The sequence below is a fragment of the Dromaius novaehollandiae genome, chromosome 3, assembly GCF_036370855.1.
Source record: "Dromaius novaehollandiae isolate bDroNov1 chromosome 3, bDroNov1.hap1, whole genome shotgun sequence".
NCBI classification, from domain to species: Eukaryota; Metazoa; Chordata; class Aves; order Casuariiformes; family Dromaiidae; genus Dromaius; species Dromaius novaehollandiae.
Window position 1 is genome coordinate 61850832 of NC_088100.1, and position 27781 is coordinate 61878612.

At 36.4% G+C, this 27781-nt stretch overlaps 1 protein-coding gene across 1 annotated transcript in view; it reads left to right on the top strand.

Moving 5' to 3' along the window:
- ENPP3 (ectonucleotide pyrophosphatase/phosphodiesterase 3) overlaps positions 1–24645 on the top strand; it is a 42749-nt gene extending 18104 nt beyond the window's left edge. Inside the window, exons 10-25 of the mRNA XM_026121526.2 lie at positions 217–282; positions 1356–1428; positions 2822–2930; positions 3080–3208; positions 4637–4668; positions 9043–9170; positions 10123–10189; positions 11823–11910; positions 12705–12874; positions 12985–13036; positions 13782–13936; positions 17893–18028; positions 18864–18941; positions 20369–20501; positions 22238–22394; positions 24270–24645. Coding sequence (XP_025977311.1) covers positions 217–282; positions 1356–1428; positions 2822–2930; positions 3080–3208; positions 4637–4668; positions 9043–9170; positions 10123–10189; positions 11823–11910; positions 12705–12874; positions 12985–13036; positions 13782–13936; positions 17893–18028; positions 18864–18941; positions 20369–20501; positions 22238–22394; positions 24270–24443 — 1747 coding nt within the window. The 3' untranslated portion in view covers positions 24444–24645. The remainder of the gene's footprint in view (positions 1–216; positions 283–1355; positions 1429–2821; positions 2931–3079; positions 3209–4636; positions 4669–9042; positions 9171–10122; positions 10190–11822; positions 11911–12704; positions 12875–12984; positions 13037–13781; positions 13937–17892; positions 18029–18863; positions 18942–20368; positions 20502–22237; positions 22395–24269) is intronic.
- Positions 24646–27781: the final 3136 nt, after the last annotated feature.

Consider the following 27781-nt stretch of genomic DNA (forward strand, 5'->3'; position numbering starts at 1 on the left):
ACTAATTTGCCATTAGAAATGTGTTTCATTCAATCAAAAAATGAGAAGAATAAAACTGATTGCTGATATCTTATTGCGATACACTATTCTTGAAATCCAAACCTTTGACTTTAATGCTAGAGAGCAGACTCTCTCTCTCCGTGTATTTGGATTCCAGGAAATTAGAAAGGCTGATCAAAAAGGCTTGTTGACAACCTATCTTTTCTTTTTTTTCAGTTCGATTACATATGAACAGAGAATTTCAAGGATATTGAAATGGCTTGATAATCCCAAATCTGAGAGGTAATGCTTAACAATATCCAGCTGATTTGTGAGGATACAGCTTAGAATGATTTTAATGCTTAGTAACTGAAGCTTCTGTTTGTGTCTGTGGAACATGGAAGAATCTTCCTCATCTCAAATGGTAGTTTGCTGAACTTAAGTCTGTTTTACAAGTATAACTAATCATTTTCAGAATAAATACAAAATACAAAGAAGTGTCGATATGTTTGATTAGGATGTGCTGTTGTATAACTTCTTTAATTGTCTTTTTTGTGTTGGTGTGTGGCCTAGAGAAAACGTAACATTCAGATTCTACTCTAAGCGTATGGATGAAACATATTATATGAAAGATTTTTCACAATAAAAGTTAAATATCTGAAAGTAATTGCAGGCAATAATTCAGGATGAAGAGCAGATATTAATACTGGTTGTAGTGGTTTGGAGAATTACTTCATTTGCATGTGCCCGAGAATGGCAAACAGGTAGAAGACTTTTAAGTCTGCTATGTGACAGGAGATTATGAACCTTGTAGTGAGCTAGGAATGTAATTTGGCAGTTAGCTGGCCAATTGATTCCCATCTGTTGCAATTGTTTAAATGAAAGCTGAAGAAGTAATATTTTTCATGTTTAAATGGAATGAGAGATTACCAGGCTGATCTTTGTGACAAGTAAATAAGTGAAATATTTTGTATGATGGTTTATTAACAAATTCCTCATATATTTGTGGTGAGGAGATGCTTTCTAGAGCCTCATCACTAAAGCAGGAAGAGGTCCTTCTGGTGATAATTTCACTTGTATCTCAACAACGAACAGCTTTATTTGCTATTTGGGATCTTGATGTTTTTCAGAATGAATTCTGGACACCAATTAAAGATCCTGTATACTCTTTCTGAAATTGTAGCTCCAAATAATCCATGCTGAGTACAAAACTCAGAGAGACTGGATGATTGTATTTGCTGTAGGGATTTTTATTAAGGTCTGAGGAAGCTGTTTATAATTCTGCTCATATTGCATTTTTTTTAGTGAAAGTGTTCTTTTGCAATGCTGTCTCCAAATTCTTATAATATTCCTTTCTTACTTATTTTTAACACTAGGCCTGATTTTTACACTTTGTATATTGAAGAACCAGATTCTTCTGGACATTCATTTGGACCAGTTAGTGGTGGTGTAAGTAGTTTTGAGGGGTTTTCTTAAATGAAATTGCACCAAAAATAGTGATGTAATATGGATTTATCCAATTTATAAACTTGGAAATGGAGAGTAGATAAAAAATATCAGAACTGTTGTTATGAGTTCTCATTAAGTCAGACTCTTGCTTGCGGTTGAACTTACTGTTATGATTCTGACAGTGTGTGAGAACCAGAAGAGCTATAATCCAAGTAAACTGACAGAAAATCATTTCAGATCGTACTATTTAGAAATATTATTAAGTTTAAAGCTTACTTTATTTAGAATGACCTTTAATGTTGTTTGCAAGTGTTATTTGGAAGCATGTGGCCTGGCAAATTCTCAGGTTTTTAGGTATTCCATACACTGTGCTTCAATGTTTTTTAAGTTTTAACTCAAAAAACATTACATTTTTCCTTGCATGCAGGCAAATTAAAATCTTTAAGGAGCTCAGGACTTACTATATCAGCTTTTTCCTGGAGTGATCTTGTTTAATGCCTTTGAAAACACTCTTCAGCAGAAAGCCTTTTTGTAGTGGACAAGGACAGAAAAACTGATCTTTGTAGAACAGTTTTAGGCTCCCTAATTGAAAGAAGAACTCCATTTCTAGGAACACAAAGGGCTTAAGAACTGTTTACTGTATGCATAAACATTATATATGTGTGCATTGTCCACACATGCCATACGTTCAAGAGAGCACAGCAGAGTTAGAGGAACAAGAAGGGTGCAATTGCTCAGCTGTAGAGTCCTGGTAGACTCAGTCGGGTGTCATCCTTGCTCTTCTCACTTTCAGGAAGGCTGTAGGTCAGCTACTCCAATTAGGAGGAAGCCATTCTTGTGAATGACTACAGGGCGGGTTGTGCTACATTTCTCCCATATTACAATAATGGTAATCAGTGGTTTTCTGCAGGGTGTTTAAAGGGGCTCTACATGTGGGAGAAGGACATCATGCTGTCCCAGATGCTAAACTGGCCTTCTAGATAACATGAGTGCAAGTAAAAATTCTTGAAACACTGCTTATTATTAATAAAATGATATGTTCATACTATAACAAAAATTTTATCATGTATTATAAATCTGATATTTTATAGAAATTTGGGGGTAAGGAATACATTTGATCTGAATGTGCTACTCTTTTTTAATAAAATATATTTTAAAGTTCAAATTTTCTCAGGTAATAGAAAAATCTAGTGTGATTCTTTTTTTAAGTTAGTGCAGCATATGCTATTGTAAAGTAGTGGGATTCTGCACATCTATACTGTAGTGGCGATGGTATATTGTATTGCAGCAAAAAAAAAAAGAAGCGGTATTAGGAACCTGAAAGCTGACAGAAAAACTTGCTTTTTTCTGACTTTAGTGTTTGCATTTAAGTAAGATCTTGTTTATCTCACAGGTAATCAAAGCCTTGCAGCTAGCGGATCAAACACTGGGAATGCTAATGGAGGGACTTAAACAGAGAAATCTGCACCACTGTGTAAATCTCATTCTTTTAGCTGATCATGGTAATGTATATAGTTCAGTTTTTCAATACAATTTCACTGAGTCATTTTCTTCCTTGTGTATTACATGTGCTTACTATTTTTAATCCATTTTATAATTCACTTTATCTTCCTTGTCATTGTATATAATAAAATAACTGTTTGTTGTTTAGGGATGGAGTGGACATACTGCAGCCAATTAGAATACATGACGGATTACTTAAAGCAGAGTGATTTCTACATATACGTTGGGCCTGCAGCTCGCATTCGAGCGTACAACGTTCCAAAGGACTATTTCACTTGTAAGTGTGGACCAATCCTGAGATTACACAGTCAACATAACAGAAAATAAATAAATAAGGAAAATGGATAATCAGTGCTAATCAGTAGAGTGAACAGCTGTCTGTTTCACCTAACCAGGCTTAAACATTCATAGAAGCATTTCTTTGCAAGAATGACCCTTTTAGTTCAAACCAAAAGATGGAAAAGCTATTGCATACTTTGATTTGCATTTTCTTGGCATGTGGAAAGATGAAGTACAGATAGTTTTGTAGTTTTGAATTCGACTTCAGATCTTTTCAAACTGCGCTGCTCTTCACAGATTTCTTGTGCAATGTTGGGAGATGTGCTCAGTCTTTTTGTAGCAGTGACTGTTTCTAACTGTGTGTATACAGTCATAGAATCTGAATCCAAGCACAGTGGGATCTGAGCCTTGGTTGAGCCCTCTAGCTAGTATCATAAAAGAACACAAAATTGAAACCATGTGAACTCACTCTGAGTCAGGATAAAAATAATGCTACCAGACTGAAAAAAAAAACCCAAACCTTTCTATATCAGGTTTCTATATCAGGAAAACGAATGGATTGAGGTAAAACCTTGAAAGTGATGTTTTCAGGGAATTCATAGAATTAAAGAAGTATTCTAAAAGGCATAGTTATTGAGGATCACAAGTAGGATCTTATTGTACTTTTATTTATTTTAGAATTTTTTATTTATCTTTTCTAATTGTATTTATATTTGCAAGCACAGCATTTATACAGCATAAAACAGACTTTCCTTGTTTTAGGGAGCAGACAGTCTAAGTCAGACAGGAACAGAGTAACAAGATATTCTGAGCAGTCCAGAGGAGAGGATAATGATGTTTGGCATATGTTTTAATCATAGTATAATTGTTGACTCATTTCCTCTGACAGTCTTACTCTCTCCGAAGGAATTTTCCTTCTGTAAATTGCCTGTAGATTTGTTTTTTAGAAAGCTAATGTCAAAAGGTTAAAGTCACTCTTCTAACATGTGGAAGGTAAAAGCAAGAAGATAGGTTAGATTTTCTCTGTGACTGCTGCTGTAACTGGAATGCAAGAGAAGTGGACCAGATCTGGTTCAGTGTAAAAAAGATATATTTCAAAGACAGGTTAGATGGGAGAAGAAAATTTCATTTTGATGATTTGTCAGCTTTAGACGTAGGTAGTCTTCACCACGGCAGTTTTCTACAGTCTGTCTTGATGTGCGCAAAGCTAAAGATGATGTAAGCTACCAGGTACTTCCGCAGGGTACCACACTTATAGGCAATTACCCTTGGAAACATAGTGTTGCTGCCTGGTGACCATAATCTTCACAGCCTAATAAAGAAGTATGCAGTTTTACAGAAGAAAATATGTTGAAACTTCTCTCATGAGGCTTTGGAACTTCAATTGTTTGAATGTATGTTAATTTTTCTTTTTTTTTTTTAACAGTTGATTCAGAAGGAATTGTTAAAAACCTTACAGTGAGTAAATACTTTAATAATTTTTCTTCATAGTTTCTCTTAATAGTCATGTGATCAAAAAGTGATCAAAAAAGATCAAAAAGATCATCAAAAGATTCAAAAAAAAGATCAAGATCAAAAATGTTTTGTGAAAAACTGAAGCTATGGTGCCAGTTTTGATGGTGTATTGATTCCAGTGTACCATAGGAGGCAGTTCTGGAAGTTGCTCAAAGCTGTTGCACATAGATTTGGCATGGTGGATCTCTATTCAGAGCAAAGGAGTTTCCTGTACTTCATGTTGAAAGGGAAGAAGTGGCTGTCTGCAGGTAGAGAAAGTAGAGCATATCTTCATTATACAACGGAATGTGATCCAGAGATGCTTTAGATAGTAGATACCCTGTTAGCTCTGGACCACAAGCACTGCACCCAGGCTGGTTTAAAGCAACTTTTCCACACACTAGATAATGACATTGTCAAGCATATTGCCACGGGGTGTCATAGAGGCTGGAAGCGTAAATAGGAGTGGAGGGTGTTAGACAAATTAGTGAAGGACAGGCCTGTAAGGGCTATTAAACATGATCCACATGAAACCTCTGACTTAGGGAATCCCTGAAGCCTACAGGAAACTGAGTGGGTACAAGAAAGAAGGCTTATTCAGTACCTGACTTGTTCTTTTACACTTTCCCTAAGTATCTGATCCTGGCTACTACTGGAAACAGAGTGCTGGGCAAGATGGACCTTTGGCATGATGCAGTATGGCTGTTTTCAGGATCTTTTATTAGATGGGGCATGGGTACTTGCAGTACTTTCAGGTATTAATACATCTCCCCTGCTTCTCAGCCCATACTGATAGTTCTGCTTGGGCCATGACCATACAGTGTGGATGAACCACCTCAGAGCAGGTCCAAGCTTGGCTGTGTCTCCAGTCTAAATCATTGTGCTTTGTGGGTACACTCTTTCACAGCTGAGCTCTGCAGTAGGTGTAAAGCAAAGGGACACCAAGCCTACTTTTTTTGCAGAAAGGTGGTAGGAGGCATACACAGTCCATCAGTGCTATTTTTCTTTATACTTTTTAAGATAGATAATTCACTACCTTTATAGTGTTTAAAATCTGTCTTAATATATGTGAGATGAACATGGTGGTCAAACTAACATACCTTTTGGAAGCTTGACTGTTTGTATTTCTTTGCATTTATAACTTACAGTGAGTTAAAAGTTTAAATAGATTGGTCTCCATGTACTGTCATAGTTTCCCCTTCTTCCATTTATTGCCAGTTCATTTTCCATTCTGTGACTAGTCCTAGTCTAAGCAGTAGACAGATGTTCTAATATTTTTAGAATGAATATTCACAACTTGGAAGAATTCTAGGCTGTCTTAGCTAAGTATATTTCTAATAAATCACCACTAGAGGTCTTCCCGTAATCTGTTGAACAACTCTGTTGTGCAATACTACACATAGCTTTTTGTCATGTAAAATCTAAAGAGCAGCGCACATTCCTGTTTAAATTATTCTTGATTCTGAATACTTAAGAACACCTCATTTGTTCACCACAACCACATAATCCAAAGTAGACACAGGTGCAGGATATCAACAATTGGGAATAGAGGAAAGAGATTTTTCGGTGTTACATTTTCTACCCCATTGTATGCATTGGAACATGTCATACCAAGGAGCATTAGTGTGAAGGAAATAGTACTTTTTGCATCTCTTCAGCCCCAGTGAAACTGCAACTGCAAATAGTTAAAGAAGAGATATGACAGCTCTGCTGTATAGGAATAGCCTGGTATCTGGAGACTTTCTCTTTTCTGTTCATGAATGGTTGAAGCTTGTGTATTTTCTCTCCTTCAAGTTAGAAGGAGCGCTTTGGGCAGAGAAGGGAGTTGTGTGCTATATATTAATTGCTAGAACCAATAGACATACATTCATATTACAGGATGGTGTCATCTATTTTTTTCCTTTAATTAGACTATCCTTTGTGGGATGACCTCATCTCCTGGGCTAGCAAACCCACTGGATCCTATTTTTCCTGTTCCTGACTTCCCTTGTGTTTCTTTTATGGCTACCCGAGCACACTTATTCTCATTTCACATGTTAATGTACAGAGTATACAACTTTAGCACTCAAAGGTAAAGATGTCAGATCAGATTCCAAACATACTATAGTCTCATGTACTCCTTGTATGGTAAAACAGGTCCATTCCTCTGGCTTAACCAGCTTCCTAGAAGCTCTTCCCTCAGTGTTTTAGATGCCCTAAAATATCCTACTGCTGCATTCCTGAACTGGAGCAACGCCTCTGAAGCATTGCTATGATGCTTGCTGTCTTTTGGAATAGCTCCTGATGGCCATCAGTGAATATGATTATGTGATTAGGCTCTCAGTGTCAATCTCATTCATAGCATGCCTGCTAATACAGCAGTTTTGCATCCACTTTTAATGTGTTAGTATAAGCTAAGGGCTTCAGCTAATAGCTGGACACTGGACAGTGCAGGGGCATGCATGTTCATTCTTGCAACTAAAACCCTAGACTGTGCTATGTTATGGGTAGAATCACAGAATAGCTTCAGTTGGAAGGGACTTCTGGAGATCATCTGGTCCAATCCCCTGCTCAATAGAGCAGGTTGCCCAGGATCGTATCCAGACAGCTTCTGAATATCTCCAAGGATGGGGACTCTACAACTCTTGGAGCAACTTGTTCAAGTTTTCTGTGTTTCAGTTTGTGCCCGTTGCCACCTGTCCTGCCACTGCGCACCACTGAGAACAGTGTGGCTCCATCCTCTTTATTCTCCCCCATCAGATATTTTTAAACATAGATAAGATCCCTTTGAACCTTGTCTCATCCAGGCTAAACAGTCTCAGCTCTGTCAGCCTCTCCTCATATGACAGATGTTCCAGTTCCTTAATCATCTTTGTGGCCCTTCAGTGGAATTGCTCCAGTAAATACATGTCTTTCTTGCACTGAGGAGTCCAGAATTGGACCCAGCACTCCAGATGTGGCCTCCCTAGTGCTGAGTAGAGGGGAGGATCACCTCACTTGACCTGGTAGCACTCTCTGCCTAATGTAGCCCAAGATACTGTTGGTCTTCTTTGCCATGAGGACTTATTGCTGGCTCATGTTCATCTTGTTTTCTACCAGGACTGCATTGCCCTTCTCTGCCAAGCTGCTCTCCAGCTGGTTGACCCCAGCCTCTACTGGTAGATACTCTATTTTCTTTTTAAGTGTTTTCTGGAGTACTTGATACAGGAGTACAAGGCAGTTTTAGGAGGCCAATGCAAGCTCTAGATCATACCAAACTGATTGGATGGACATGTACAGGCTTTACTACAGATTTTTCACTGTTGCAAAGCACCTTAGTGAGCCAGCCCTTTGGCACGGGAACCTGGTATAACCTCAGTTCCTCTCTGACCTAGCAGAGGGAATGTGGCTTCAAGAAAAAGGACATGGCTGGGGCACTGCTGAGGAATAAATTCCTGGGAGCAAATCAGAACAGTCCTGAGTCAGTATATCATCTCTGACTTTCCCACATTTTCTACCTCTGTTTTGCTACCCTTCCCACGCTTACAAATAACTGCACCATTGTTCATTGTTGCAGTAAATCATTGTATCAGATGTCAGCAAGCTAGTATCTGCTTATGTTCCAGAAATCCAAATTTTCTAGATTCTTTATACTCAGCATCTTCCAGTAAGAACTATTGAGAGATCTTCAGGTTTTTACAATTGTGCTACCATTTATTTCTATGATGCATTTCAAGTATTTGCTGTTTTTTAAGGAACTGCTAACAAACTGAAAAATAAATTATCGGAGAGTCATTTGTGAAGTGAGATCACTGTATCTGGTGACCTCTTTCTTATGTTTTTACATTTATAAGACAGCATTCCGGAGACTGAATGTTTACTGCTTCCAAGTTAGAGATTTATCTACTTATAACTTTAAAGGGGTTTCAAAATGACTCTTGATAAGCATAGAAGCAGATAAGTTTTGCTTTATTTATTGACTAGTAAGTAATAGAAGATCACAGAAAATCATAAAATTCCAGAGAACTTTCTCTTGTAGTGTGTAAACTGGTATATCAGAAGCCAGTGACATTAGCATTAATTTTACTACTAAATGTCTTCCAGCCTGAGCAATACTTTTATCACAATATTGGTGCACTTACTATGTGTATTATAGCAGCATATTTTCAAACAGTTCCAAAAAAGCCACTTTTCCTTCCATTGCCTCTTGGGCCAAAAATGAGATCAACTAGTTATAGGAGAAACTATCTGTGAATAATGTGTTTTATGCTTACATTCTTGTCACTAAGATGTTTGTGTTAGTACTGAATGGTGGGTTTATGATGGGTGTATTTTTAATGAGGAACAAAACTCATGACTGGGCTCTTTGCTGTTGTACAGTGCAAAAGATCCCCCCAGCACTTCAAACCTTACCTGACACCTAACTTGCCAAAACGGTTCCACTATGCTAACAACATTCGTATTGACAAAGTACATCTTTTGGTGGATCGACAGTGGCTCGCTGTGAGGTAACATCATCTTTGGGACTGTTTTCTTATCTTTTCCATCCTTTTCTCATCCTTTTCATTTCCATCACAAATGCCTTATTTTGTTTTTGCTTAAGACTTAGTGTTGCACTCCAAGTCTTATTATGGGTAAAAAGGAAGCCTGTAGCCTGTTACTTTCAACGCTGTATCACTGGGCTACAGTAGCAAAAAGCTTCAAGAGCATTCAAATTATAGAAAATGCCAAATAATTGTCCTGGACATACGAAAAGAAATTCCCACTTAAAAAAATCTCGTATTCATACTTTCTCAACTGTGCTTAAATGTTCCTGTGGCTCTGAAAATATATGTGCTGACAATTGTGCATTGAATCAATATTGGATGACTATCTCTTTATCTTTCCAGGTATCTCAGTAATGGGTAAATTGGCAAGTGTTAGTCATTAGAAGTGAAAATATTCTGTCATGTTATTAATTCTATACCCGCCACTCACCCTTTAATATCTGTGATGAAATTGCACTCTTGTAAGGCAAAATCCCTTGCAGTCTTAATTAAATTGTTCCAAAGAAGCTAACAGCTGGGTTCTTCCACTTTAAGTTTTATATTAAAATGCAAATATTACAGAATATAACTGAAAATATAATTCTTCCTCATCAGATTACACTGTTTTTAAACTTCTTGATGGGGCTCAGTTCAAAAATAGCTGTTTCTTCAATTAATTTCCAAAACATGGATTCACTGTGCACTCAGCAGCTACCTAGGATGTATTTTATTTCTGTCCATAACAATTTCTGTTACTTAAGGGAGACAGAGAGAGATCTTCATAAAAATCAACACTGGATGAGCAAAAAGTAGTACAATATTATGTCACTCTGTTCTTAAGACATTATCCAGAGTCCAGTGATTCAGGATGACAATTATTATCTGGTTCTAATTGTGACATTTTTATTTACAACATATGATTCTTTCTTCTTAGAGACGAAGGATACCAAAGTTGTAATGGGGGTAACCATGGCTATGACAATGAATTTAAAAGTATGCAGGTAAGATATTTCTACTCAGCTCTTGTGTCTTCTTATGCAGAAAATCATTATGTGCTGGATGAACAACTAGAATGTAAAATACATGATAATTTCTGCAGTGTATTTTCTTCTTGTGTGTCATTCAGGCATCTAAACCATGATTGCATACTGGGTCCTCATATTCAAATTGCTTTTCATCAATGTGTACATATCCTGCTTCTGTGGAATGCAGTACTGAAACTTGTCTTGGCTCACTTTAAGTCTGTGGAGCCAGATGGACTACAGTAAATCAAGCATACCATGTTTAGATATGGAAGATTACTTGTTTTCATTCTTTCATTCTTCTGCTGAAGTAATGACTGAAAAATCTCCATAGGCTCTGGAAGTTCAACTGAGCATCTGAAGGCCTCATCTAAAGATGCTTCTCTGAAGCTCCTCTTCTCTGCTTAACTTACTAGCCTTGGTCTTGTCATCAGGGTAAAAAAGTTGTTAGAATAACCTGTGTTGCAATTTCCTCTCATTTTCACTTCTGGTTACAGTGAAAATGTTTTGAGGTCTTGAGTTTTTAAGATGGTATTTTGTCTACATTCTGTGATGTGAACCTTTAAATGAGCTCAAGCATGCTACTAATAGTCCTATATTCTGTACCTGGCATATTTGACTTACAGGAACGAGCTTTGGCTGTACCTTCACATCTATATTATAACCATATGCCAATATACTGATCAGAACATTCCTGAATGTTTATATGGCAAAAACAAGTAAAACTTCATGTTAAATCATGGAAATACTAATCATAGCTAACCTTATCATGGCGACACGATGACTAAGGAAAATTAATTCTTTATAAAAGAGTAGTATGTCTTAATGATTTTTTAAAAATATATTCAATTTTCTTTCCTATTGTGAAGACATAAGAATATTATTTTAGATCATTTTCATGTTTAATCATGTTTCCTGTATCTTATAGCAGGCAGCTCAGGAGGCTTATAAAGTAGTAGAAACTAGTTTGAGCCTGTAAGTAGTATCAGTGTTCTGCTGTACTGCTTTCAGACACAAGCAAGGGCCACCCAGCACAATTTTGTACCATTGGTGGTACTGACTCAAGTCTCTGCTAAACTTGGGATATGTCTTCCCAGCACTTTATTCCCTGCTGGAGCCATGGAAGCAGTAGCCATGGCTACAGGATCCTATGCTACCTAAAGACTTTTGAAAATGTAACTTACACATTAAAAAAAAAAACAAACTTATATTCCTGGGTCAATATTAGCCTTTAAATAGGATCTGTTAGTGTCATAATTTGGTATCTGTTGAAATGGTATTGCTGTTACCAGCCATTGCAATGAAAACATAAAAGGTATGAATTTGAAACATAGCAAACAATAATTTCCATAAGTATGCACAGAAATAATAAAGAAAACAACCCAGATTCATTATATAATTGAAAGTAACCTGAGAAATGAATTTATGTTTTGTATTCTTCTTCAGATTATATGTAATGAGAAAAATCTGCCTTCTTTATGAGAGCAATCCTGTATTTTAACTTTGATGACTGTGAAAAGCTATATTTTGATCCGTGGCTCCCTATAATCCCACTCATTTGTTTTTGAATTTGACTTCCTTTAGATAACAACTTTTTATTATTACAATCTAGGCTATATTCTTAGGATATGGCCCCAGCTTTAAAGAGAAAACAGAAGTGGACACCTTTGAAAACATAGAGGTTTACAACCTTATGTGTGGTGAGTAGAGACAATCCAGTACTTGAGATGATAAAGCAACAGTGTTTTCAAACACTACTGTTGTGAGAGCTAAAAGAAGAGTATCTAACACTTTAGTAAATTCATGCAGAAGCTAAGATTCTCACACAAAGTGCCTCATCTGAAGTCATGCTGCAGTCCAGCTTTCTGTATGGTATTGAAAGATTAACTACCAGAAATTGCTCTGCTTTCAACATTGTTTCTGATTGCAGGAGTCTGCTGAAGAATCACAGAGGAAAGTGTTCCTGCCACATGGGCTTGCTGTTGAAATAGTGCCTATGGGATCATTTTAGGAAATTTTGTAGAGAGTTAAAACCATTGCTCAACTTGAGCTGCACCGTTGCAGTCCTAGCACTGAGCAACTTGGAAATATGTGCCTCACAAAATATGAGTTAAAGCATTGCGCAAAAATGCAAAATGCTAGTATGCTTCATAATATGATACATTCATCTCCTGCAATCACAACTGTATTTGCGTAAAATCACCGAGTTTTCTTTATGTTACAGCACTGTTTAAAGCTGGATTAACATTACTCAAATCCATAGATTACCAAATCTTCATGCAGTGGAAAATACCAGTGAACCTTCATACCTCAAAAATTGCACATTGTTGGTAGCTACCGTAATAGTTTAGATAATTGAATAAGCTATTTTTTCTGTTTAGAATAAATGCATAGGAACTGCATAGAAATGGAAAGATAATGCCTTTTAAAAATGCCATTTTAGTCTTAAAGTAGCTTTACAAACTGTTTTAAAAAAATTCAAATGTTTCAATAGATCTGCTGCATATCACACCAGCACCAAACAATGGAACGCATGGCAGCTTAAACCACCTTTTGAAAAAACCTTTTTACAATCCTTTACATGCAAAAGAAGAGTCATCTCCTTCTTCCTGTCCAGTTGTCAGTCTGACTTCTTCAGGTGAATTAGGATGCACATGCAATGAAGTAAGTAAGGTCTTATTGGATCTTTTAACAATCTTTGTCAAGTGTTTTCTCTTTTCTTTGATTTTTCTAAACTGGAGATTCCTGCTGAATGATTCTCTAATATTTTACAGATATCAAATGTTTCAGTAATAAACAAGAGGTTAAATCTCACCACAGAAGAAAGTAAGTAGGAATAAGTGAATGGGGCAGCGATAGTTTTCAATCTATGCCTGTTTTAGGTTCTATGTTATTGGTTTCAGCAGGAATTACAATTTGAAGTGAAGTAGGAGAGTCAAATGAGAAGCATTATTTTACCTTGCTTCTTTGCATCCCTTTAAAAGATGTTAATGGATACTTTTATAACAAAATTTATGCACAGGAACCAGATCCAAATCTCGTTAAAATCTTGAAAAGGAGTGTACAGGTTTCAGTGGACTTTGGATCAAGCCTGAGCACTTCTGGACTGTGCCATACCTGTTGTTCCCCACCTGGCAAGCACAAGATTGCATTTCTCTGGTCACAAACTCCCATACGTATTTCTGTGTTTTTTGTGGCATTTTTGGTAGTTTTAGGAAGCATTATAATGCTTCCCAGCCAGTAAGACTTAATTCTCAATCCACTGACAAGATAAGTTCAAAAGAATTATATTGGAATGAAATTACAAAGAAATGGAAATTTGCATGTCTGATGTCATACTGTATTAATTTCCGCACATTAAAAATAATGTGGAAGTTTTCTTCTACATTTTTATTCTACTCAGAAGCAAAACCTTGAATAAACACATGTTCATGTTTAGTGTCAGTTCTATTTGTATTTATTCATGCTTTTATTTACATTTTCCTTTATCTTTTTCCTCTCCTTGATTAAAAGTTTGTGCCATCAAAAATGTTATGGAAGAGAGAATCAATAATCATTGTTTAAATTCTAGTAAAGAACACAAACTCCTATAATTTGCCATATGGGAGACCCAGAGTTCTTCAGAAGGAAAACACCTACTGCCTCCTTTCCCATCATCAGTATGTGAGTGGATACAGTTACAACATCTGGATGCCACTGTGGACTGCATATACTGTGAATACGAATGTAGGTTGTCAGCTACCCATACCATTCTTAAACATGTAATATAAGGGATTGAACATGTGGTTTGTTCACTGGGAATTCTGGTTATGGATTAGTGGCTGTCCTGTGACTGAGGTCTTTTTTTCTGGAAAGGAAAAAGTATCTTTGATATCTTTTAAAATTCAAATATTCTAAAATAGTTTTTAAAAAGAGGAAAAGGCCATCTGTTAGGGATACAAAAGATATAAAAGAACAGATCTCCTATTAAGCTGGTCCTGTTAAGGCTATTTTGTAAGGTGGTAAGCTGTCAACTTGCCTGTCAATTCCTGAGGAAAATCAGGCTATGATTTCCAAAAACAGAAACTTGTAAGTTTTCCTGTAAATATCATTATTTTTTTCCCATTAACAAACCTTCCAAATATGTACAGTCCTTCAAGACAGTTTGTACTAACACTTGTTTATGTACATTCTGTTTATTTTCTCTCTATTATATTATATAATTTCAGAATGATATAATTATAGCCGGAAGAAGCTCAGAGAGTTCAAGGGTATGTGAATCTCTGGAATAAATTGTACAGATTCCCAGGGTCAGTAAACTTGTGGACATTCACAAACTTGCTTCCTCCTATAATTCGACCTTTTTTCTTAAATTTCCCTAGGGAAATACCTTCTAAATTGTTTTTTCTATCTAAAGAGAAGTGTGTTATTCATGTCCATATGATATCTTATTATATCAGTACAAATATGGAGAAATTATTCTAATCAAAATATTTTCTGTTAGAATGTTAGTATATTAGAAAGTTTCACTCTGTGTTTTTTACTGATTTTCTCACAATCTACATAAAAGACCAGAATCCAACCCTAACAAAGTTTAAAGTCTAGTGAAACAAATATCTATTTCAACCAAGATTATTTTTACTTTGTCATATTTAAAGATCTGATCTCATAGCTTACTGTGAAAGTGCATTATCCTAAAGAAAACCAGTTAATTGTGGACAGAATTTTTCTGATTTTGCTTTAAAAAGATTCTAAAACTGCTTTTTAAAATATTTAGTTAATATTTCATTAACAGCAGGAAAAAAGCTCAGACAAAGCACAGGCATTCTCATATGTTGAAAACCAAATTTTCAGTTGGGAAAGAAGTATAGGAGAAAATTATTGGCCAATATTACATCTAAGTCAACCCTATTACATATTTGTGAGAGTTTCTCATAGTGGTTAATGCCACAGTATGGGGAAGCAGTGAATGATTAAGACAGTGAAATGTTGTATAGTTCATAGCAGACCGTGCTACTTTCTTATAGAAAAGATAGGAAAGAATTTATTTCCTCTGCAATACTCTCAGAGGCACAACAATGAAGGGTTATAAGAGTCAGCTCACTCACTAGCTTGTGTTCTTATACAGTAAACTGAAATCATGGGTTTTTTTTTCAATTACAATATACAGTATTCAAGAGAGAAAGCTTCATAAGGTATGGCAACAGTGGAAGGACAGAGGGCTACAGCCACTGTCTTTGTAAGCTTTGTGTACAGTACATGGGAATGACAGAAGCCTGGAATTTCTGCAAAATTGTTAATGCATCCTAGGTTGCTTCTGTTGTGGATAAAGCCTGTGCAGTGACTGCACAGCTTCTAAGGTGAAATATTTCTTGATAAGTGGGTATCTACCTGCTATAGAGAAGGGCTCAAACAGTAAAACAGGTGATGCAGGCCTGAGTTATGCTGGCTTTGTGTGATTTTCAAACATTTTAAAACTGGGCTGGCTGATCAAGACAGTGCAAGATTATTGCATCTACATGTGATATCATAATAAGGGATATTGCGAATAACTTATCATTTTTGATTGGATATAGCTTCAGGCTGTAATTAAATGATGCCACATAGAGTTTCAGTTACTTAATATTCTGATTCAAAGGAAAATCTAAGATTGAAGGACATTTATTTTCCTCATCTGCCAGGGAGGAAGGCAGATTTTCTTGCAAAAAGCTAATCACTACAGCTGCCTGCAGACACTTGTGGAATTTAAAACTGCTTTGCTATATATAGTAGCTTGTGAATTCACTTTGTACACTAGAACTGCAATTTCATTTGCCTTTCTAAGCTTTCAACAATTCTTCAGTATATGAATTGGGAGCATTTTTAAGGTTAAAGAAAATTACATGTAAGAATTTTTAACTTTAGTATGAAAATATAAATTAAATTAGCTTTTGAAACTCATTCATAAGTAGTCTAATCTGTACTGCGATGGGACAAAAACAGCAATGAGACTTGTCTAAATCACTGAGATTTTTGGAACTAAACCTCAGTGCACTGGGGTTGTGGGAATTTTGTTATTTGTGGTTCAGTATTTTTTCTTCTTGATTACCCAAAAAAGATTCCTGGAAGTGGCTGAACTTGACATGACAGACCACAGCAGCTGCTTCAAGTCTGTCACGTAATGCAGATAACTCATATTTCTTGATGTTAATTACTAGCTATTCAAAAAAAAAAAAAAAATCTACATCAGAAAACGTAATGCATGATGTGGTAGGCAAAGCCATTTTTTATAGTTGTTAACTGTCTTCTTCAGAAGCCATTATGGTTCTGTAACCTGAAAGACGGGGAGCCAGAGGGCTAAAGATGTCAAACTGGTGATGAAATTTGTTTTCTGATTCTAAAGTCTTGAGACACAGCGGTTATCAGTGTCAAGGTCTCATTTCTTAATAAATCACCATTTTCGACAGCTTATTTGAGAATCTTTCTTCTATCTTTTTTGATTGGCTTTTTAAAAATAGCTTATTCCTCTATTTTGAGGAAAAGAAATGAGTAGGTCAGACCAGAGAGAGTGTGTTAGGATACAGACCATTAGCAGTATGGCTTGCATTCTTGGGTTGCATTAACTGTTGATCTCATTGTACCAAAGGGTGAACATAGAAATAGCCATGCTCTGCTATTAGCAGCTTTTGATACTGTTGACTTGCTTGTAGATTCTAGAAAAAGCAAGCTGAACTATTTTGAGTCATTGCTTCCTCATAATTATGTGAATTCATAGGTTCATTATGAATTCTCAGTTCTCAATTCTTCTCCTGTGATGTCTAATGGAAACAGCTATGAGCAACCTAAATGTGTGGGAGTGTTTTTGAGAATACTAATATTAATTCCATTAATATATAACTTGAGCATAATATGGGCATATACAGAAACTCTCATAAAAGTAAGTAAAGAAAGTAAATCAAAGAGTACAAAGAGGCACAAGGAGAATGTTACATGTTTTTTCTGCTTGGCTTTAACCAACTAAAATGGACAATGTTCTAAATTTCAATTTAGATGTTTAACTACTGTTTATAAAGATAAAAATCAGAACATATGCTCCAGTCTTACCAAAAGGAAAATGAATAACATATAAATGAGTGTGAAAAACAAAGTGCAGCTAAACATAAAAAAGCACATTCTGATGTTCTAGTTAATACAATCATAAAATATGAGATTGATAGAAACAATTATACTGATCAGAATCACTTTCGGCTAAATCTTAGCTAGTGTGCATGTTAACATAGCTCTACTGAAGTTCATGAAACTAGCCAGTAAAATGCACTGAATTTGCTATGAATTTATTTAACTCTTCAGAGGCACAGACTCATATTATTGAGAGAGCATTCTCAGATGCTTTATTGGCAAGACAATGTGAAATCAAGTTTCTGTTTCCAGAAACGTGAAAGTGATGAATGAGCCAAATTTGTCACCTGTTTTTGGCCTAAGGCCTTACTTTTGCAACTACAATTTTACATGCTACCTAGGGATTTCCCTGAATTACCTAAAAACAGACGTAAAGGAAAAACACTAGGCAGAAAACATCAGTGTCCATTACTTGCACTGCCCTGATTCATTATGAAAATAGGAAAAGATTCAGTGAAGGCCATTCTAGAAAGTTAAAACCATACAGGACATTAAGTTAGCCACAGCCGTGGGTGTAATACTTTTTTTTTCCCCCCTTTTCACAGGAAAACACATCTTCGCTTCCTCCCACTGTTTCAGACTGTCTGCGGGCTGATGTTAGAATTCCTGTTGCTCAGAGCCAAAATTGTTCCGACTACCCAGAAGGGCTGAACTTCATTCGCGGTTTCCTCTATCCTCCCAGTGAGTATGGTTCTTTTTATAGCCAGAGCTTATAAAGTCTTAATCAGCTGGATGTGGGTTTATGTTTAAACATATACTCAAACACCAAAACAAATTTCTTGGGATCAGTATGTTGGTCAGAAAAAGGTTTCCAGTGTTTGTAGACTGACCAAAAGCAGGACTGCTCTTACTTGTTTTTAAATATTTTCAGTGTAGAGCATTTAGGTTTTTCTTTAAAAAACGGAACAACTTGAATTTAAGGAAAACGGTTGGAAAGATGTGAAGAGTTAGAGGTAAGGGCTGTCCCTCTTCCTCTATAAGAATATTTATTTCCTTATGTCAGATTTGATACTGTTGTATTGAATAGATTGTACATACAGATTTGGAGATACTAGGTTTGCCATAGGATCATATGCCCATGCTCAAATATCCAGTTAAGTTACAAATGGATGGGAGTTATACAGTCCTGGCACAAAAGGAATCTAAAGAAAACACATCTCTCACATACAGTGACCTGATAGTTCCTTTCTAGCCTGGCCCATAAAAAAATAAAATAAAATTCTTCTCTGAGATATTACATGTGAGAAAATTTGTGGTTTATCCCTGTTTGTATCTGCCAGCATTATGAAAGACGCCTTCCATCCAGCACAATATACTGTAGACATGAATGTGTCTTTGTAAATGGCTTCATGTATATTTATGCTCTGTCTTCCACAGACTAACAGGAAATTTAAATGTTAAGAAACGTGAGGCTGAATCAGATATACTTGCAATTTATAGTGACATATGAATCAAATTTGTCTTTCTGTAGTATTTCATTAAAGTATACTTTGTTCTTTTATGTGTGTGCATATAGACTTCAACTCATCTGCTCTTGAACAATATGATGCTTTACTCACCAGCAATATAGTTCCCATGTATACAGCATTCAGAGGTAGGTTCCAAGGTTTTGGTTAATATATTCTGTAATTATTGAAATGGTTCTACATTTGATATAGCTGTAACAATGATCTCAAAACATTAATACATGACCTGTAGGGTATCCAGATCTTGTGCAAAATCTTTGAAAGTTTTTTAAATTAGATGTGTGAAATTTTAAAACACACTCCTGTTAAGTCATATTTTTCTGTATATAGTTCTGTTGGAACTTTTCTTAGGTGTACCTGTTCACTTTGAATTTTTTCTTCATCTTCTTTGCACTGTCCTAACAGGAAATGCTAGCTACAAAACTCATAAAAATATGCCATTGGGGAAATGCCCAAGATGGATGAAGATGGCACTTTGTCTTTCCTTTTTTAAGGTCTCCCAGGAAGACAGGATGAAGTGTGTAAACAATGCCCTGATACTGTGCCTGATTCATCAAACAGAAACCCAAACCAGAGAATGTTAATCTTGGAATATTTCCCTCAGACAGATGTTTCTGTTATACAAGTGTAGTAAGCTACATTAACCATTTGCATCCAACTTGACTCACATTTGTTAGTAATTACAGATAACTTTTCTACAACTACATGTAGTCCTGTTACTACTCTTAGTTAAGCCTGTGCTCATTTTCTTAGACAAAAGATAGAAAGAGAAACTGCTGAAGCAAACAGCTGAGGGAAAAATAATGATATAACTACCTTTCTATGGCATTCATTCCTCATTTAGTCATTAACTTGTCATGTAAAAAACACAGATGCCGAAAACATAAGTGGCTTGAATCTTCCAAGTAAATGAAAGACGTTATGAAAAATCCAAACAGTTTTCCAAGGAAAACTCTGCAAGAGATTTGAGACTTACCAGAAGTTATTTAGACCATAAACAAGGGATATCAATAGGGGACTCCACCAAGCACTTGTTTTTTTCCAATATCCATCTAATCTCACTAGTTTATGTCCTACAATTTGGATTTGCTCAGATAACATCTGTGAAATAAATCAAATGGCATACTGATATTTGACATGAGTTCTGTAGACTTAGACTAACTCTCAGGTGGTAGATATTCCTTTCACAGAGCCACCATCTCAGTTTGCACTAGTTGGCACAGTTGTCAGTGCTAGCAAATGGGCCAGAAATGAATGACTTTTCGGATCTAGAGTTGTAGGCTTCAGTTTCAGATTGAATGCGCATCTCCATTAGTGCAAGAGAGGCTTACAGAAGTATAGTAGCATTTAGCAAACCTCTTTCAGTGGTGAATAAGAATACGTCCCTTCTAAAGAAATCTAAATGGTATGTAACAAAGAGTTGGTTTTACAGACAGTTTATCTTGGAAATTTTTATTATTTATCTACAACAAAAAAGGGAATATGTTCTTTGCTGTTAGTGGTGAAATAGCTTCAAAATTATGTTAATTATCCTTACATTTTCTTTTAATGACAGACATATGGGACTATTTCCATAATGTCCTGCTTCAAAAGTATGCTAGAGAAAGGAACGGAATAAATGTTATCAGCGGACCAGTGTTTGATTACAATTATGATGGTCATTTTGATACTCTTCATGAAATTACACTGTAAGTACAAGGAAATGCCAGAGGTCAAACTCTGGATTATTTTGCCCTGTATTTCCACGCAGACAAACTTTTATTCAAAAAGAACAAAAACAAAGTATCAAGGAGAGTTGACTCTTCCCCTTATAATACAATAGCCATTCATAAAAAAGCAATACTCATAGCAATACTCATACAAAAGCAACTGCTCTTATAAGTAGATACAGTGTTTTAGAAATTCTAGTTTAGAAGTTCCAGTAAAGAGAATAAAGCCTGCAGTTACATGTGTATCTGTCTACACATGCACACACACAGACATATACCGTGATACCGTAGCAGTAATTTACTCCCCAGGTTTATGCCCAGTCTTTTGGGCCTCCACAATAGAAATACTAGAAGAATATATGATGCATCTAAATATGCAGAAGATATGTGTAATCATAATTTTCTCACTTTCATGTTGTGCCCACTCACCTATTTGTTGTTCTTCCCTGTTGTCTCAGATTGAATTGTTTTGTCATAGGCCAGAATTCTGTGTTTAATGTTTTCTCTGAATCATGTAACTGGGCATGTAACATGTAATGTTTCTGAGTGGGACCTTTGCATAGCTATAGTACAGATTGCTTGGAAGTATGACAAGTTCTAGATACATTTTAGTGACCTCTAGTAGCATAGCAAAACACATTTAAAAATTAATTTCTGTGTAGAAACAGGACTAAAGGAGGACATATATAAACCAAAATTATGTAAAGGAGAAATATAAAAGATAAGGACCAAGTATTTATACCAGTCAATGAGGACAGGAGAAGGAACAAAAGAGAATAAGAGCAAACAACAACTTAGACTCTTCCAAATATAGGGAAAATGCTTTTTGACAGTAAGAACACTTATGCAGAAGAACAAGTGCTGGGAAATCTGCACAGCTAAATGCTGTCACTGGAGATTTTGTATTCAAGGCTAGACTTAATACCACATCTGTCAAAGATGGTTTGAGAGTGGTCAAATCAGCTCTGCCATGAAGTAGGAGGGTGGAAGGGATGAGAGACTGGAGCTTCCTTCCAAGCAGAAATGCTGTAATACCCAGTCAACCACATAATGTTGTCTACAGTTTTGAACAAGCATGTTTTATTCAGCATGGTTAGTCATACTAAGTCATATAATGGTTTTACTGATGAAGTTTGGTTAAATATTGAAGACATACAGCAAATTTGGGAGGCATTCAGCTCTTCATAAGTTTAGACGCAAAAGTGTGTGTGCTAACGGAATGGCCATAAAATGGAGGCAAAGACATTTTGAATCACATATCCTAAACTGGCTTCTATAGCACATAGCCACAAGACATTATTGTGGCATTTCTTGTTGACTAGGAACCAGAAGCTAATTTTCTCTTCATTCTTCTTCAATTCAGTTTCATACAGTTGAAATTCTTAATGTAATGAAGGACACTTGCAATGCTCTGTCCTTCCTCTTCTAGATGTAGAGATCTTTAGCTTTGGCAAAATAGAGTATTGAGCACATAAGCAATCCTGTTGATTTAAAAGGGACTGCCTGTAGCAAAAGGACTGATCCATGCATGTTTCGCTGTTCATGAAACAGACAGTGAGACTGTCTATCCCATCAGATATTTATTTCAATTATAAAATAAATAGAAGTCATAGAATAGAGAAAGATCTATGCTGAGATGTGTTCTATGAAATACCAATGGCATCAGTGTTTTTATGCTTTATTACTAAATAAATCTCTTAATTTTTTTTTTATAGGCATGTAAATAATACACAAATCCCAATCCCAACCCATTACTTTGTGGTTTTGACTAGCTGCAAGAACACGTCTTTTACTCCACAGAACTGTTCAGGCTCCTTGGATGCTTTGTCTTTTATCCTTCCTCATCGACCTGACAACACTGAAAGCTGTTCTGTAAGTATAATTTCATGCTCCCATGGGCAAGTGGGCTTTGTGGCCTGTGATTCCTAGTGGGAGAATCTTTAAGTCTCTAGGTGTTTAATTAATTTGCTCCTAGTGAGTTGAGAGTGAGCATATATGAGGAGCTTGTGTATGGTGTCATATGACTCCTAATAGCTGCGAGCTGTGAGCTAAAGGCATGACTAGGAGAGCCAGAAAGTGCAGGAGAGGCAGAAAAACAAATGAGCTGATTGGAAGCAAGAGAGAAGAAGAAATGAGGTTTTGATAAGAGGACTTGGAAATGTCACCTAAGAGTAGGGAGAAGGTCTGAGAAGAGCAGCACAGCTGATAAGTTGATGAGTTAGCTGTGTGGAAGGATGTAGGATAAAATTACTCTAGGAGTATCAGAGAACCTGGAGTGTTACTCCCTTCAGCTGGAGGAATTAATGCTTTGTTCCACCGTTGTCAGAAATAAGACAGTATGCATTTAGATGGATGGTTCTGCAGTTGAAATTCACAGTTTACAACCAGAAATACATACTTTAATTAAGTAAAAGGTATGCTTTCCACTAACAGTGTAAATCTCACCTTTTATAGCACACAAAGGAAATAAATCAGCTGAGTCTAGCATGTATGGTTGAGCCAGGTGGGTGTCTCTGCACCAAGCTCTAGGGTGCAGAAGGTTCCTTTCATTACAGAGTTTCCCATACACAGATGTAGCTATACAGACTTGAAGCAGCCCTCAAAGCAATACGGGTGTGTTTAGTTTGTTTGTGACTTTATTTGAACTCATAACTCCAGACAGGTGCAAGCTGGCTCTGCTTAGAAGTGACCTAGGTCTGCATTTGTGGCATGGATAATCCACAACTGCTCAATGAACTTGTAGGTAGCTGAGAGTTGACTGAATGTACAAAAGAAGGATTTAGAAATAATCAAGAATTAGTTTTGATACTTTAGCAATTAACGTCTGCTATCTCTAAAGCTTAGCAACAAACCTCAAATATCTTTGTACTTCATATTGTTCACTGTGTCCTGTGGTAAGTTAAATTTAGTGAAATACTTGTATTGTGTCTGAAGCAGATACTGGTAACAGAAAAGCAAATTACCATCTGCGTGCAAAAAAATTTTGCAATAAAGTAATAAAACAGCAGCATTTTGATTCATTTGGTGTTGCTATTTATAGGGTTCCCTTCCCTTCCCTTCCCTTCCCTTCCCTTCCCTTCCCTTCCCTTCCCTTCCCTTCCCTTCCCTTCCCTTCCCATGATAAGTCTGTGTCTATCTATTTTTGCTGTCAACTATTTTTGCTGTCCAACAGTAAAGACCAAGCTGCTCTAAGGACTGTGTTCAGGTTGACAGGTGCCTGTTGTTTGGCTATCCTGAGAACAGCAATTAATTTATACAGTAACTATAACTATGCTGACTGGTGTGTTTAAAATATGACTGAACTGTACTTTGTAGTTAAAAATTCATTAAAAGTCATACCTACCATTTCAGCAGTATTTTGCTTCTCGATTACCTCAGGTTGCTTACAGTCCTTTCTTCAAATACATTTTTTTTTCATGTGGAAATTGGGTTTGGTGCTAGGTTTATGGTAGAACTTTCATGTTCATATTCTACTGGTCTCTTAAGACAGTTGACATAAAACATAGCTGACAGGAAGCAGGTATGACAGGAGGCTGAGTCTATGGCGGGGTAGATAGGGAGAGGAGACATCCGTTTGACTCTATTCGAATGAGATCCCCGTATGCAAGGCTGCAGAGATGTCTAGGAAAAAAATGAAAGAAATTTTACAGACTAAAGGCTTTTAATGCCGTAAAAGGCATTCTGTTGTTTGGTGGTGGTGTTAGACAATAACTGGTGTTTGAACATTGCTCCTGTTTTTGTTGGCAGGAAAATAAGCAGCCTTCCGAATGGATTGAAGAGAGAGTTCAGGCTCATGTTGCACGCGTTCGAGATGTGGAACTTTTAACTGGGCTTGACTTTTACCAGGAAAGACAGGAACCCGTCTCTGATATCTTACAGCTAAAGACATTTTTGCCAACATTTGAGACTGACGTTAACTGAGTATCTGTAAAAAGTGTCGGTGCTTGGAAGAAAACAAATCTGAAAAAATTAGCTTTTTCTTTGCTTAAGTATGCAGGAAATGTGACAACAGCTCTTCTGTAAGAAAACACACAGCACCTAATTCCTTTTTTCAAATTCTCATTCTTTGGTTAAGTGTTCTGTTTTGTGCCAACTGAATAAAAATTATTGAAAGTGAATTAAATCCTCATTGATGAGCCAGGTTTTTCAAAACAGAGAATGTTTTAATAAAAAATGGTTTGAAAAAAAAATGCAAAAGTGGCATGTCTTGTTTTGTGGTAGAAAGACCCTGGAATTGTAATTTGTTAAGAAAATATTTCTGTAATTGAGCTACAAAGTGAATCAGTTTGAGAGGAATGTGTGTTTTTTTTTACTTGTGTATATCTCTGAAGTTATCATTATCTAACACTGTTATAGCCTGGAATATTATGAATTTCTCTTTCACCTACTGTTAATTCACATGAAAACTGCTATATATTTAACAAACTTTCAGACTCTCAAAAAGTATGTAGATAGTGGAAGTGTCTTCTGTGATCATCCACTGTGTTTTCCACTTGGGTAAATTCATTAAACTAGTAACATCTGAAGTGAAATTAGAATAAAGGAGCTATATTCTGTACTCCTCAGAAATCTTCAAGTATTCTGAATAAGAAGAGGTAAAAAAATCCCTCTAGGCAGAGGGATGTTGTCCAGATATTTATCTGTATTTGCAAACATTTCCAAATGCCTGGCAGTGCCAAAAATATTTGTGTCAAACCTGAGATGGGAGCACAAAAATTAGTGGTGTCATATGAAAACTGGTCAGTGATCCTTTCCATAGTGATTTTATACAAAAAGAATTTCTAACTCAAACTGTGTTGTACACAAATTACTGCTGAGGGCAGGTAAGTAGGACAAGGCAGTGGAAATTCCCAAATTCTGCTACTACAGAAATGCCATGTGATAACTGAATGTTGAGCTGGTTTTCTCCAGTGAAAGTGCTGCTCAGTACAAGTATGAATAGCAGCAGACAAATGACCATGTGTCTGATTTGTAGGCACATTGGAGGTGCTTTAAAGAAATGTGTCAAAGAGTATTTGAACTTGTAGCCAATTGTGGACTGAAGGAAGCAGGTCTGTTTTAAAGGAGAAGCCTTAGAAGTCTATAGAGAGAAATTGGATGTTTTTTTCCAAGTCTTAGATGAGCAGTGTACATGCATATGTTCCAAACGTAGCTCAGTGATATTTATCTTACATCAGGATGTAGGACGAAGGTAATTTGTGTCAAGATTTGAATCTTTGGTTCATTAGGATTCTTGATGCTGTGGTAATATGAATAATTCTGAGCATCAAAATTAAGCATGTAGTTCCAAATTAACTTCTTGTGAAGCTGACTTTAAAAAATATTCCTCTTTACATAAACTTTTCTGCTAACGGCATCTGAAGTTGCAGTTATTCTGAGAAAGTAAACGTGAAAGTGTTCTTACCAGAGTCATTTTTATTTCCCGTACTATTCATTCAACTGTCATTAATATCTACCTTTTAAAAGCACAGCAGGTCATTTATAGATGAAAGTCTGGAGATTGCATAGGAATAACTAAAAATTTATGTAAGCAAAGGACTTGGTGGTTCTAACCCTGTATTCTTCCCTTGGCACTGATTTCTTGCTACTCTCTTTGTGTTGAAGAGTCTCCAGCTTTTCCAGTGCCAACTCTCTGTGCAGCACCATAGAGCTGCTGTTGCACCCTGTGACATAAACTGTGCTATAAATTGCTTTGGGCAATATCGTATTCTGTCCCCTTCTCCCCAAGATTGTTATGTTCCTCTGTCAGTTGATCTTACGGTCTCACAGGCCTCCTTAAGACTAACATTTTCTGTTATTTACAGGAACAACCATGGGAAGATTTTTTTCCCTCACTACTGAGTTTAACAAGTGAGTCTAGTCATTGACTGATTTAAAACATGTCTGGATTTCTGACTGATTTGGTGGAAAATTGTAGGGAAAGTTTTCCTGCTCTCTCTCGCTTCGTTATGTAAGCCAGTGCCTATACTGGAGATGGGGAGAACTGGTACTGAAGTCTATTGCGTGTAGCTTAAAATATAGCCAGAGAAATCTTGCAGCAAACAAACATGATTTTAGGAATACTCCCATTTATTTCTGTGCCTGGTGATTCTAAATAGAGTATGTAAGCCAAGTATCATGTTGAAATGCTAAGCATCTACACTAGTGCAAAAAATTACTCAAACCTGTAAACACAGCTAGGTACTTGGCAACGACCACGTCTGAAATTCTTTCACTAAATAGGCAAAAATTGTTGGATTGCCATCAACAGGATTTGTTTCTAAATCACAGTAGGTTACATGCTTACTGTGCAACAATAATTATTGTAAAAATCTGGATTTGGTGACTCCTAATGACTTCAAAGGATCAGGCTGATAGAATGATGATTGTGGGACAGATTTGGCCCACACCCTCGTATCGCAGAATTACAGCTGTACGTGGGAGGAAAGGATTAACGACCTCTCAAACCCGGGAGTTTTATGCAAGAGAAGTTCATTGTTGTTTATGCTTTGGAGACCTTAACTAAGATTTTTAAGCCAGGCATGTTTGTTTTGATTTGAGAGCCAGTATAATGACTTATCCATTGCCAGTAATTAAAAAAAAAAAAACTGTTTCCAATTCATAAGAAATCACTCAGTTTGCAATACTGTGCATATATGGTTGCATTACCAGTAGAGGTACAGCCTGAAACTTTTGCACTTCCCTAAGACATTTTTAGAGAGCTTTTTGAAATGGATAACTTCTGCAGTTTGCATGGTGATGGAAATGAGTGGCTGTGTCAAACAGAAATCATATGCCACTAAAGCTACAAACTACAGCACAGAAATAATGCTGTTTCTGAAGGCCTCAGACTTCCCCTATTTCCTAGGGAGTATGAGTGTAACTTTCCAAAAATGACAAGCTCTTTTTTTTCTGTATTTTTCAGTGAGTTTTGCAAGACCTAAGCTTCAAGCTGGAGTAGAATAGTTGTAAGCTGGTTTGCTGACTGTAGACAGATATTGTTGAGTTCCAGCTCTCATGACCACCTTATCTGTGAGAATTAAAATTAGAAATTTTGTAAAATGTGGTTATATCTTGACCACAATGGAAGCTGAGAAACTGAATCCTCCTATAGTCATTGAAAATCTGAACTCAGGAAGATCTGGCTGTTTCCCTCTTTTATCCTGATTTTTCAGGGTTTTGGAGTATTAGAACCAAACCTGCAAGTAGATACAGAAATTTGGCATTACCTAGGGCTAGTCTTGTCTCTGTGACAGAGCAAGGTAATAACTGAAGAAGAT